An 11,967-nucleotide genomic window follows, 5' to 3' on the forward strand; every position below is an offset into this window, starting at 1 on the left:
CAAAACACACTCATCCTTCTACAAAGTCTGCACTCAAAATGATTTAATACAATGAGAACAAAAGAATTTCCGTTGCATTTTTCAAATTTAAATTTTGGCGGTAAATCATTTCAAAATTGAAAAATACGTTAAAAATTAAAACTGAAAGAACTGTTTTTAATGTAGACACAGATATACGCAATAAAGTACTTTATTTGAATTCAGTTTGTGCATTGTCAAAAAATTAGAAAAACAACATTTTTGTTAAGTACAAGAGAATATTTGATCAAGTACTTATGAGTAAATAGAGCATTTTAATAGTATAATTATATAATGTATATAATTGACATCCAGAAAATATGAAGCATTAGTCTTTCTTTTCAACCGTCTTGCTGCCGTAGTTTGATGCTTTTGAAATTTTTGACATTCCTATTGCATAGCTATACAGCAAATGAAATGAAACTAACACGAAAACTCCACTTAGAATATAGTAAATATTTCCACTAACAATCATGGAAAACAATAAATATAAGATTGGAAGCATAGCAAAAATCATCCACGCTATCCAATTTGTAACGCTGGATAATCTTCGAGGTATAGTAATCGGTTCAATTGGTTTAATATCATTTCCCTTAAAGAAATCGCCTGTTTCATGGAAGCTTGCTTGTAATTTATCCTTTCGTACGTATAAATCATGAAGCCATTGTGCTGCTTGTTCTTCATCATCTGGAACCTCACTCATTGATACTCTTCTCAAATATATATGACCTGTGATACATTTTCCTCTTAATAAATTTATAATTGTTGGTTTGACCTTATCATCTTCTTTAAAAACTAATTGAACATCCATAATAGCTGGACATTTCTTTTTGAGTACTGGTAAACTAGCTGTGAATCCCTTCGTTCTTGGAATCAAATGGTGCTTCAAAACTGGCATACCTCTCTCTTGAGCGAATTTCACTGAAGCTGCATGCTTTGACTGTGTGAATCGCGTACCCTCTGCATTCAGTAAAAGCCTAAAAGTAATAAAATTTATTGGATTAAAATAAATCGTAAGATTAAAAATAAAAACTAGGTATTAAAATTAAAAATAGCTGAGTTCAACGTAAGTTATCAGCATTCTCAAGTTAATCACGTTATCATATTGCTAAAATAAAAATAGCTTACCACGCAGGGTCTGGGTAATCGAAGATTTCATTAAGCTGTTTTGTAATAATCTCTCTGTCCTTATCAAACGACCTCTCCAAAAACACAAATTCAGCAAATTTCCACGACCATCCTATGCAAAATCAAATAAATCAATTTTTAATGAAGGAATATAGACATAGACATGTTGAATAACAAACCTATTGTTGGTATATATGAAATGACTTTTTTGGCATAAGCTTTGCAATTACCGAGAACACCAACTTTTTCGCAAAACATCCATCCAAAAAGCCAGTCCGTTTCGTACGTATGATTCATGATCAGCAAAGCTTAATTTAAAAAAACAATAATATTAGTTTTATATACAATTAAAAGAGAATAAAAAGTTAATTACCATGTTCAGTTCCAGCCTTTTCTAAATCTTCTTTGGAAATGTAAATTTTGAGCTTTGATCCACTCCACCATTCTCCTATAGCAACCAGTTCTAGTTTATATATAAAAAAATTTAAAAATACATGTCGTGCAAAGTAAATGAACGGAAAACAAAACTTACGGCAATGAAATGAGTAGCAGAGATAATAGAGTAATGTTCTAAATAATCTCTTATTGAATGGTTTAATGCACAAAAACAGAATACATTGCATCAAGTTGATCATCAGTCCTGATGTGAAATAACTGATGGCGAAGCACAGATGGACAATGCTAGATGATTTTATAGCATTCAACAGTGAAGACATTTTCCTATAATTATGTAAATATCGTGTGTGCGTGTAGAATGACCTGTAAAATAGATTTTTGTTAAGTCATAAAAAAGAGTACCGTTATGCAATAGACACCAAAAATTTTGGTTTAATTCTATCTTGATTATGAAATTTCCTTATCTATCAAAGCTTTATATTATGACGAAAGAAAAACTGATGGAATTTCCCCATACCTTTACTTGGAAACTATTAAAAAAATATATATCTCCGCCAAAGATCTGAAATGTTCAGAGTACTAAACGAAAATGAAAACAAACCGTAAACATAAAGTCCAGCAGTGATTTTCCGAACTAACCTTCGTCTTTAAGATAAGAATCAATATTATCTGATTCCAGAAAAGTCTCTACATTCAATTTTTCCAATGATAAGGCATATACTTATTTTTCATACTCACTATTTTGATGTATTATGATTTAAATATATTGTTCGGCCAACTTCTTTGTTCTTCATTAATCACTTCTCTTGATATAATATCAAAAAATAATACCAACTATATTACAGCTGTATACTACGTATATTAAATAGAATCTATCCTTTAAGCGCAGAGCATTTGAGTTTTTTTTTTGTTTTCAAGTTTCGCGTCTTTTTTTGCATCAATAACATTTGAATTTTCATTAAAAATATTAATTTTATTTTAAAAAAAAAGTAAAAATCACGAAAATGAGTAAGAAAGCCGAGAAAAGTAAAGCTTCTGCAGTAACATACTATACTCTGTTTGTAAAATTCTCACGTAGAGTTCCAAATCCATTAAATATTCGTAAGTAAAACTTATAAAATGAAATTCCCACACGTGCGTTTGTTTACTAAGATTTATTTAAATAAATTAATCTAGAGGATGAAGTGAGAGCAATCTATTCAGATGTCCTGAATATAAGGAGACCCAGACAGAAAAATGCTCGTTGGATATTGATAGATTTTGAAACTATAGAACATGCTGAAGCATGCAAAAAGATTTTGGAGGAAAAGAAGCATGTAAGTACTACTGGATGTCAATTTTTACCAGATTTATACAATATTTTTATCTATAGATTGCCACATTACCTGTTAAAGTGAAGAAATTAAATATTAAGCAACATGATCCAGTGGATGGAAAAGGTGACAATGAGAGACAGGATAAATTAAACAGTCTAGCCAGAACAACTTTCCAGTCATCAAAACTTGAAAAATATTCAAATAAGCTGTTAGTAACAAACATACCGAAAACAATCACAATGGAGGAATTAAGAGAGCTATTTCCTGGTCACGAAAAGATTGATTTAAAGCAAACGCCGACAACTCGAGCCTACGTTACATACTCATCAGCAAAAGAAGCCATGAATATGAGGATGACACTAAAGCCTGTAATCGCCAGAGAGAAATTCAGAGTTATTGTGCTTTTACTTAATAGTGATAAGAGTAAAAAGTCACCAACTAAACAAAATGGAAGCATGGTAAAAAAACCAACTGGGAGATATTTTGAGAGTTCCATTGAATAAATTTTTATTTAGAATTTATTAACTTTTAATATTTTTATTGTTAATTCGAGTAAGTCATAATTTTATAACATATTCAATTAGAAACTTGCCGTCATAAATTTCCTCGGAAATTCCTGCCTATGAACCCTCTGCAGATCTTGCAAATCTTTTGTTTCTCGACAAAAGTTACAGAACTGTGACGTGAGAATGTCAAGAGGTGATCGATAGTATATTTTTGGATTCTGGTTCCTCTTGTTCTTATGATGTGCCCAAATATGTAGTACTAATTCTACAACAATTATGTAGATTGCTCCAAGTTTTGGGAAGAGGAAAAATGAGGGAATCAAAAACAGTCTGTGTGAAAATTTATTATATCCCATGATGATCTCCTAAAAATAGAAAAATTAAACATTTGCCTCGAAAATGCAGTTTTCGTATATCTTATCAATATTTACTTCTTTGAGGTCAATAACACGCTTCTTATTTGTCAACGAAAACGATTCTTGCGATGATAAATAGCAGTCAAATTTTGCATTGCTTTCACATTTCGGTTCTTTTATTAACGACTTCGGGACATTAAATTTTGTTTTTCGTGCAGTAAAATGCTGTTTTTGCTGATTCTCATCAATTTTTTCTGACTCATCACACTCTTCCAATATTTCGCCAGTTTCGAGATCCAAATTATGACATTCTAGATTATTATTTCGTTGAAATAGAACTTCACCCGTCTCACTATCCATTAGTTCCATTATTATTACACTGTTTGTTTTGTCAATTTAACTGGGAAATTACCGTGGTCATACACTATTATTAAATCTGAGGAAAAATAGTCATATGAGTGTTCAAGTTACTGCTAATGTATGATATGTATGTAAAGTAAAGGATCAAAGGTCATACAATTTTCAAAATATTCTCTTTATACTCAAAAACTTTTTAATTAAATGCGATGAAATTTCCTTCATATTTTTTTTTTTTTAAACAAAGCACAGCACTCAATCTGATATCAGATTTAACTGGTTCTAGATTTTTTATTACGTCTTAATAGTTCACTCTGATTAAATAACTGCACAAATGATCAATAGAACCATATAATTTCACAAATTTTCAAATAATTTGACCACAAAAAATATTATTCTAAAGGTATTCCGCAGTTTCCTTTACGATATTAATTCGAAAGCTCATTAGCAAATAAAATTAAGTCAAGCGTACGACTTGTTGTGTTTCAACTACTTCGTAATATATTTTTTTTTCTGTTCGTATGGTCGTGTGTGTGTTTAAGAATCACTTTACTTCTTTTTTTTTGTTCGTCTCATAAATCACTTGAGGATCGTACACAACATCATCATCTTCTGTAATGTGCAAATGTCCCAAAAATATATCTTTACGTACTCAATAATTTTTTTTATTTGAACTTATTGATTTTCAGTACAATTGTGATCATTACATTATTAAAATAAACAGCAGTTTAAAGCCTCAAGGTCACATCTGCAAAACATTTTTAAATCTTTTTTTATTGTAGCCATATTAGAAGTGTACTTAGGGGGTAGGGTAGTAGGTGATTTAAATAAATTTCAATTTGAGAGCGGTTCATCATGGGCTGTGGCAGCAATATGCCTAAACACATGGCTATAATATGTTACTTGATTGCTGTTTGTCGTATATGGCAACATTACGTCAGTTGGCTGTCATGAGACAATAGTACGATCCAAGACGTCTAGCATGTAAATAGCAGGCATTAAACAGTAGAGTAAAGTGTGAATAACGCTCAACAGCATGCTCATCTAGTATATTTGAGAAGAGCAAGCTCACGAAAGCATGCTCTTTGTCTGTTACGAGACTGTTGCCATACATGCATTTTTTGATCTAGATTGCCTTGATCTGCCACTCAATAATAATCTGTAAAACCCTCAAAAGTTCAATCTATAGTACCCCCCTCTAGGTACACCCCTGTAGCCTCATTGTATAAATTTTAAACTAATTTTTTGACTGTGTTGCAAGGTAATCTTCTATGCCACTGCACAGTAGTTTGCCGGCTTTTGATAAAGTCTCGGGTGTATGAAATGCAAACGATATTCGCACGTAGTTCCGTAATTTATTCTCGACTGAGAAACGATTCCCCTTGATAATAAAGACTTTATAGTTTTTCAAAATAAATTCACACATTTTTTCGCCATCAATATGATCGGGCAGCTTAATCCAAATAAAGTATCCGCCACGTGCACGTAAAAATGTGCAACATTGTGGTAAATTATCTGTCAATGCTTGAACTAGTGCATCACGCTGTGACTTGTAACTTTGCCAACATTCCTTCACGTGTTCCTCTAATTTTCCCGTTTCAATCATACTTGTTATGACACCTGATGCATAATTGCTAATTCCACCGCCACTTTTAAGGAAACCAGAATTTTGGAAAGCTTTCGCAATTCTTGGCGGGCATTCCATCCATCCAACTCTAACACCTGGTGCTAAAATCTTGGAAAATGTTCCATTGGATATGACATGACCTTTGTAATCGTCATCATCCATAGAATCATATGCCAAGAGACGCTTTGGTGATATTTCATCATCATAATGTAGAATATTGTAAACATCATCGCATACAATCAGCAAGTCATGCTTTCGAGCAATTCTAATTAAAGCTTGACAAGTCTCTATTCAATAAAATTAATTAATTATATAGATTAGATAAATGGCATTAATTAAATTGATATCCAGTAATACCTTCAGTAAATACAATCGATGTAGGATTATGGTATGTGGGCATGGTATAATAACATCCCCAGAACATTTTGGTTCCACTTTGAACTTTATGACTGACGATCTTTTCTTCCAAATCAATAAGATCCACACCGTCATCATTAAGCTTTACAGGAACAATTTTTAATGTATTGAAGTCTGAAATGCTTTCCAAAGCAATCATGTAAGTCGCTTCGTCCAAAAAGACAACTCCATTTAAATCCATAAGAGTTGACAAAATGACTAGTAAGCCATAAGTGGCACCAGCAGTCAGAACTAAATCAGAAGCATCCACATTTGATTGATACTTTTTGGATAAAAATTCAGCAAGCTTCGTACGAAATTTATAAGTTCCACATGTTGGTCCATATTGAAAAATGTACGAATGATTTGCAGCCTCAAATTCCTGTGGGAGATCATTAGTGTGTAAATTGAGAGTAAGGAGCAGCTATATTTTTAAATTTTTGTTAACGGCCAAAAAAAAATTCAAAAAAAGACGCAAATTGATGCGAAAAGTGACGCAAAAGTCTGTTTACAATCGTTTTCATTATTTTGTTAATTTCAAAGAATATATTTAATTCTATCCTTATTGCTTGCTAAACTGCACATAAACTTCAGGTGTAAGCAGCTTTAATGATGGGCTGGGGAGATAAAATGGAGGAAGGTTCCTCGACGTTCGTTTGGAGCAAAAAATTAGAAAAAGAAGGCTTAAAAAATTTGTCAAGGAAGGAAGTGGAACATCTAAACAGGATCAAAAAGCAAGAAAATTTAGAGGAACTAGAGAAGTTGAAGAAACGTAGACATGAACGGGAATTAATAAGACAAGAAAGAGAAAATGAAATGTACCAACAGCAAAGAGCAAAGGAAGCAGCACAATTTGATGAATGGCAAAAGCAGGAAGAGAACTTTCATTTGGAACAAGCTAGATTGAGAAGTAAAATAAGAATCCAGGATGGACGTGCAAAGCCGATTGATTTATTAGCACAATACATTAGTGATCAAAATTTGGAAGATTCGATAGAAATGCAAATGCACGAGCCCTATGAATTTATTCGTGGTCTAAGTATTGACGATTTAGAGGATCTGCTTGCTGATATCAAGGTATACAATGAACTTGAACAGAGTTCCAATTCAGACTACTGGGATGATATAATGATTATTGTTGACGATGATTTGAAAAAGTTAAAGAAAGTAGAATCAGAAACATCATATCAAGGTAGACGAGAAGGCATTCATCAAAGTGTTGCTCAGGACGTTTCTAAAATATTTCGCGGAAAGACTACAACACAGTTAAACGAATTAAAAACAAAGATTGAAGACAAATTATCAAGCAAAAGTGATGGAATTGACATTGGATATTGGGAAAGTTTATTGTCACAGCTTAAAGCTCACATGGCAAGAGCAAGACTAAGAGATCGTCACCAAGAAAATTTAAAGAGAAAATTGGAGCTTTTGAAAAAGGAGCAAGAAGAAATTTTAATTAAGAAAGAGGAAGACGGTGATAGTGAAATGCCAGAAACTAAAGCATCATCAAGTGCTTCTAACTCACCAAGACCGTCAACATCTAACGAATGTCAACCATCGACTTCTAAAGCAATGGAAACAGATGAATCATCACAAGATTCTCAGGATTATAAGACAAATGAAACGGATTTACTTCAAGAATGCTTCAAATTATATGAGAAAGGAAATTACAGTCCAAAATACATCAAACCAGCAGACATCGAGTCATATGTGGACGTGATAACTGAAGAAGATAATCAGAGACATATCGATGAACTGAGAAGTAAATTAATTGAAGAAGAGGATGAGGACGTTTTCACTCAACAAGAGGTCTTATTGCGCAAAGAAGCCCGTAAAGGAATGAACGACGATGAAGCTGAATTTTCAGTCGAGGCAAAATTAGACCCGCAAACACATTTGTGGTCATCAGAGAAATACAGACCACGAAAACCACGATACTTTAATCGAGTTCATACTGGATTCGAATGGAACAAATACAATCAAACACATTATGACATTGACAATCCGCCACCCAAAATCGTTCAAGGATATAAATTCAACATCTTCTATCCTGATCTTATAAACAAAAGTGTAACTCCACAATATTTCCTAACTCCATGTGCTGATAATGCTGATTTTGCTATATTACGGTTCCATGCTGGCCCTCCATATGAAGACATAGCTTTCAAGATTGTTAACAGAGAGTGGGAGTATTCATATAAGAGAGGATTTCGATGTCAATTTCAGAATAACATTTTCCAGCTATGGTTTCACTTTAAACGTTATCGTTATCGTCGTTAAATATTATTATTTTTCTTATCATTTTACTATTCATATATTTAAAAGAGTGTACTTGAATTAGATCTTAGAGTAAGTTCTCAATAATCTTTTTAAATAAACACAAATGGCTTGATTCCAATACAAAATAATTTATAGTCTTACCAGTAAATGTTTTGTTGCATCCTCAAACAGCTGATTGCATTTACCCAACAAAACCTCATTTGGTGTTCCTTTAATATATTTAATTAAGTTTAGAATACTCAAATACAATCACTAATTACAGCTAATACCTGCTGATAGATTGATAAAGTTACTTTCGTAGACATTCAGCTCATTTCCATCGAATAAATGTTTCAATGGATATTCTTTTCGTTCCTTGAATTTGTTTACTTCCATATCTAGCTAATTCTGATGATTGACTAATTATAACTGCCCATAATTAATTGAATTTATAAGAATCATTATTACTGCGTCTTTTATTTTGAATTAAGTCAGCACAGTATGAAACTACGATCATTTCTACCGGTGATCAGTGCTACAAATGCCTCTAAACTAGCTTTGCGGTACTTGTAAGTTGTTTATCATTGCATCATATTTGCCGGTAAATAAGCACTTTCCTCTCTGTTCTACATGCACACCACTAGTACCAAGATATACATTTTCACTTGAATTAACTTAATTCAAAGTTTTGATATTTGTTCCAAAACCTACTAAGTTTAACCGTCAAAAATTATTTGAATGTGTAGAAAACATTTTTTCTGCATCTCTCTTTCGAATCGAGGTAGCACGGCACGAAGCTACGTTCTTTCTTTTTCCTGAAATATGCCTCCGAAAAAAAGTGAGTTCTTTTAATTTTAAAGATTTTTGTAGTTTAATTCACTTGAACATGGTGTAATTATGTGTGATATTGTGCATAAGGACTTCCTTAATCCTGATTTAATGGAGTTATCAATGTAAAGTGGAATTTGACTTAATTAATTTGAGAAAATAGCAATATTTTTTCTATCATGCGGATATTTCAATTGTTCAACATTTTTCCATCGTGTTTTCACGTTGTACAAATGACTATCAATTGAATTGTATAAAATTTATTACCGTAAAGTAAATGAGCTAATCAAGGAAGAAATGCACAAGTGAATTAAATTTACAAAACATTTTGTTATAAATATAACCTCAAAATTTTTTTTATAAATAAAAACTAATGGACATCTTTTTAATTACTTGTAGCGGGAGAATCGTCCGATAAGGACAAGAAACCAGCCGCAGCAAAGAAGGATGCTGCAAAGGCTGGAGACAAAAAACCTGCCGCATCAAGCTCAGGAGCTCAACCTGCAAAAAAACCAGCTGAACCAGCAAAGAAGACTGCTGAAAAACGTCCAGCAGCAGCCGCTGCTAGCAAACCAGCTGAAAAGAAAGCAGCCAAACCTGCCGAAAAGAAAGCTGCACCAGCCAAGGCCGCAAAGCCAGCAGAAAAGAAAGCTGCTCCAGCCAAGAAGCCTGCTGCCAAGAAAACTGCAAAACCAGCAGCAAAGAAAGATGGCAAGCCAAAGAAGGCCCCAGTCAAGAAAGTTGCTGGAAAAGCTCCAGCTAAGAAACCAGTTGTTGCAAAGACTGTAACAGCAGCAAAATTGCAAAAGGGATCAGCTCGCGCAAAGGCAGCAGCTATCTTAAAGGCTAAACGTGCTCGTCTGAAGGTATGCTTTGTTGCATTTTGTAATTTATTTAATCTCTTTATGATGAATTATTAGTTGGGAATCTCTTTGATGTAAAAAGATGAAAAAAAAACACTAATACACTCGTTAATCCTTTGTCTGATATTTAGACACCATCTACAATCGACGACTTTTATTAAAAACAATAACTAATGAGAAAAACCATTTTATATTCGTAGGCTGTCAAGGGACCATTCGGAACTCGTCTCCGTAAAGTCCGTACCTCAGTTCGTTTCCGTCGTCCAAAAACCCTCAGATTGCCCCGTAATCCAAAATACCCACGAAAGGCAGTCCCAACCAGAAATCGCATGGACGCATTTAACATTATTAAATACCCATTGACAACTGAAGCCGCAATGAAGAAGATTGAAGATAACAACACCTTGGTTTTCCAAGTTCATTTGAGAGCCAATAAGAATCACATTCGTGCAGCAGTGCGCAAACTTTATGATATCAAAGTTGCAAAAGTTAATTGCTTGATTAGACCTGATGGCAAGAAGAAGGCATACGTTAGATTGGCACGCGATTATGATGCGCTAGACATTGCCAACAAGATCGGAATCATCTAAACACACAGCTTGATGATAATTTTCATCTTGAAGAAATTTTTATTTGTATCATTAATAAGAATAATGTGAACGGGGATGAAAACATGAAATAAAACAAAAATTCCTTTAAAAATGATATATATCATGCCTTATTTTATTTATTTTTCTAATCAAACATATCATAGAAAACTTATTTTTTCAGCATAAAATAACGGTAATTTAGAAATTCAAAAATCGCAAAGAAAGATGCGAAATGAAAGGGGTATGTTGAAAAAGACGCAAAAATTCGTGAAAAGAAACTGAAAAGTTTTATTGAACAATATTTTTAATAATACTCAGTATTTACGGTTTTAAACTAGTGAAATGTGTGCGGAAAATCTCTATTGAGATAGTACAATATCGATTTGATTGAAAGAATTAAGAAGATTAGAAGAAATCGTAAAAAAATTGGTTATTGATTTTTCATTGGTGAATATTTTGGGATCTTAAAAAGATCCAGTAGAAAAAAAAAAAATTAAAAAAACACCGCAAAACGTTTAAACATTAATATTAATGTTATAAGCAACATAAAGTTGTTAGCTAGAAAATGTATAATGGAATTGGTTTACAAACACCAAGAGGTAGTGGAACAAATGGTCATGTCCAAAGAAACTTTGCATTTGTTAGACCTGGAAAAAAGGATAATATACATTATAGGAGCGAAGATGATATAGCGAAATTAGATGCTGCAACAAATCGTCAACCAAACCTTGAAATATTAGATCATGAAAGGAAGCGGAAAATAGAAGTCAAATGTGCAGAATATGAAGAAGCATTAGAATCACAAGGGTAGGTTTAAATATATGTATGACTCACATATTTCATACATTTAATCACCTGTCATGAATATTAATATATTTTTGATATGTGAGTAATGTGTATGCTAACTTTCCCCTTTCCTCATATTGTTACTGTTTTTTTTTGTTCATACCATTACAGGCTATCCGAAGAAGAAATTCAAAAGAAAGTTGATGCATTTCGGAGCAAACTTATAGGCACAAATCATCAAAATGGAAATGACGTAGCGAAAGATGAATATGGACGTCCAATGTGAGTTTAACCCTTGACCTTTTCTTATTTTTTAATCACTATATCAGTTGACAAACTCTTGGCAATTTTGATTGCCTATTCCAAACTTTTTCCATCTCTCTCAACATATTTTTTATTTGAGAAAAATTTCGTAGTGGGGGAAACTCACGTGAAAATGTTTTTCCTATTTATTCAGCATCCGCTTTTCATGCAATAAGGGAGATTTTTCGTTTCATTGTAGTAGTTAGGATATACCATATATCGATTTTTCTCAGTTTAT

At 32.9% G+C, this 11,967-nt stretch overlaps 6 protein-coding genes across 7 annotated transcripts; 4 read left to right on the forward strand and 2 right to left on the reverse strand.

Annotated features, from left to right (window-relative positions):
- Positions 1 to 174: 174 nt before the first annotated feature.
- LOC139092555 (1-acyl-sn-glycerol-3-phosphate acyltransferase delta-like) lies at positions 175 to 2,470 on the reverse strand. Of its 2 annotated transcripts, none has more exons than XM_070642991.1 (6): positions 2,281 to 2,470; positions 1,679 to 1,905; positions 1,520 to 1,609; positions 1,326 to 1,454; positions 1,147 to 1,258; positions 175 to 995 (listed from the first exon to the last, which is right to left on the reverse strand). In XM_070642991.1, the coding sequence occupies exons 2-6, from the start codon at positions 1,860 to 1,862 to the stop codon at positions 347 to 349; spliced, it is 1,164 nt and encodes a 387-aa protein (XP_070499092.1). In that variant the 5' UTR covers positions 1,863 to 1,905; positions 2,281 to 2,470; the 3' UTR covers positions 175 to 346. The 2 variants fall into 2 exon arrangements, with proteins under 2 accessions (XP_070499092.1, XP_070499093.1); XM_070642992.1 differs by lacking the exon at positions 2,281 to 2,470 and adding an exon at positions 2,060 to 2,177.
- Positions 2,471 to 2,489: 19 nt separating this feature from the next.
- Positions 2,490 to 3,390, forward strand: LOC139092556 (uncharacterized). The gene is made up of 3 exons (XM_070642994.1): positions 2,490 to 2,643; positions 2,719 to 2,858; positions 2,915 to 3,390. Exons 1-3 carry the CDS (start codon positions 2,547 to 2,549, stop codon positions 3,359 to 3,361), a joined length of 684 nt encoding a protein of 227 aa, XP_070499095.1. The 5' UTR covers positions 2,490 to 2,546; the 3' UTR covers positions 3,362 to 3,390.
- Positions 3,391 to 4,720: 1,330 nt separating this feature from the next.
- Positions 4,721 to 8,813, reverse strand: LOC139092554 (uncharacterized). Its single transcript, XM_070642990.1, has 4 exons — positions 8,650 to 8,813; positions 8,522 to 8,589; positions 6,062 to 6,482; positions 4,721 to 5,991 (listed from the first exon to the last, which is right to left on the reverse strand). The coding sequence occupies exons 1-4, from the start codon at positions 8,753 to 8,755 to the stop codon at positions 5,315 to 5,317; spliced, it is 1,272 nt and encodes a 423-aa protein (XP_070499091.1). The 5' UTR covers positions 8,756 to 8,813; the 3' UTR covers positions 4,721 to 5,314.
- Positions 6,593 to 8,508, forward strand: cactin (cactin, spliceosome C complex subunit). The gene has a single exon (XM_070642989.1). The coding sequence runs from the start codon at positions 6,710 to 6,712 to the stop codon at positions 8,378 to 8,380; it is 1,671 nt and encodes a 556-aa protein (XP_070499090.1). The 5' UTR covers positions 6,593 to 6,709; the 3' UTR covers positions 8,381 to 8,508.
- A 310-nt stretch (positions 8,814 to 9,123) lies between the features above and the next one.
- On the forward strand, positions 9,124 to 10,757 carry RpL23A (ribosomal protein L23A). The gene is made up of 3 exons (XM_070643218.1): positions 9,124 to 9,197; positions 9,587 to 10,053; positions 10,251 to 10,757. The coding sequence occupies exons 1-3, from the start codon at positions 9,182 to 9,184 to the stop codon at positions 10,638 to 10,640; spliced, it is 873 nt and encodes a 290-aa protein (XP_070499319.1). The 5' UTR covers positions 9,124 to 9,181; the 3' UTR covers positions 10,641 to 10,757.
- A 448-nt stretch (positions 10,758 to 11,205) lies between these two features.
- On the forward strand, positions 11,206 to 11,712 carry LOC139092787 (SRRM2 protein homolog rsr-2-like). The gene is made up of 2 exons (XM_070643319.1): positions 11,206 to 11,447; positions 11,598 to 11,712. Exons 1-2 carry the CDS (start codon positions 11,206 to 11,208, stop codon positions 11,710 to 11,712), a joined length of 357 nt encoding a protein of 118 aa, XP_070499420.1.
- Positions 11,713 to 11,967: the final 255 nt, after the last annotated feature.

Source organism: Chironomus tepperi, unplaced genomic scaffold (genome assembly GCF_022539635.2).
Source record: "Chironomus tepperi strain 1889 unplaced genomic scaffold, CSIRO-AGI_Ctep_v1 contig_309, whole genome shotgun sequence".
Classification (NCBI taxonomy): Eukaryota; Metazoa; Arthropoda; class Insecta; order Diptera; family Chironomidae; genus Chironomus; species Chironomus tepperi.

What these genes read in the sequence shown, in the direction of transcription:
- RpL23A (XM_070643218.1), top strand. An exon ending in CTAAACGTGCTCGTCTGAAG is followed by an intron (nt 10,054 to 10,250) that starts GTATGCTTTGTT and finishes TTATATTCGTAG; the next exon opens with GCTGTCAAGGGACCATTCGG.
- LOC139092556 (XM_070642994.1), top strand. Translation starts at nt 2,547, where the DNA reads ATGAGTAAGAAAGCCGAGAAAAGTAAAGCTTCTGCAGTAACATACTAT. An exon ending in TCCAAATCCATTAAATATTC is followed by an intron (nt 2,644 to 2,718) that starts GTAAGTAAAACT and finishes AAATTAATCTAG; the next exon opens with AGGATGAAGTGAGAGCAATC. An exon ending in TTTTGGAGGAAAAGAAGCAT is followed by an intron (nt 2,859 to 2,914) that starts GTAAGTACTACT and finishes TTTTATCTATAG; the next exon opens with ATTGCCACATTACCTGTTAA.
- LOC139092555 (XM_070642991.1), bottom strand. Translation starts at nt 1,862, where the DNA reads ATGTCTTCACTGTTGAATGCTATAAAATCATCTAGCATTGTCCATCTG. An exon ending in AAAGGCTGGAACTGAACATG is followed by an intron (nt 1,455 to 1,519) that starts GTAATTAACTTT and finishes TTTTAAATTAAG; the next exon opens with CTTTGCTGATCATGAATCAT. An exon ending in TTCATATATACCAACAATAG is followed by an intron (nt 1,259 to 1,325) that starts GTTTGTTATTCA and finishes GATTTTGCATAG; the next exon opens with GATGGTCGTGGAAATTTGCT.
- LOC139092787 (XM_070643319.1), top strand. Translation starts at nt 11,206, where the DNA reads ATGTATAATGGAATTGGTTTACAAACACCAAGAGGTAGTGGAACAAAT. An exon ending in GAAGCATTAGAATCACAAGG is followed by an intron (nt 11,448 to 11,597) that starts GTAGGTTTAAAT and finishes ATACCATTACAG; the next exon opens with GCTATCCGAAGAAGAAATTC.
- LOC139092554 (XM_070642990.1), bottom strand. Translation starts at nt 8,755, where the DNA reads ATGGAAGTAAACAAATTCAAGGAACGAAAAGAATATCCATTGAAACAT. An exon ending in CTTTATCAATCTATCAGCAG is followed by an intron (nt 8,590 to 8,649) that starts GTATTAGCTGTA and finishes AATATATTAAAG; the next exon opens with GAACACCAAATGAGGTTTTG. An exon ending in ATGCAACAAAACATTTACTG is followed by an intron (nt 6,483 to 8,521) that starts GTAAGACTATAA and finishes GATCTCCCACAG; the next exon opens with GAATTTGAGGCTGCAAATCA.
- cactin (XM_070642989.1), top strand. Translation starts at nt 6,710, where the DNA reads ATGATGGGCTGGGGAGATAAAATGGAGGAAGGTTCCTCGACGTTCGTT.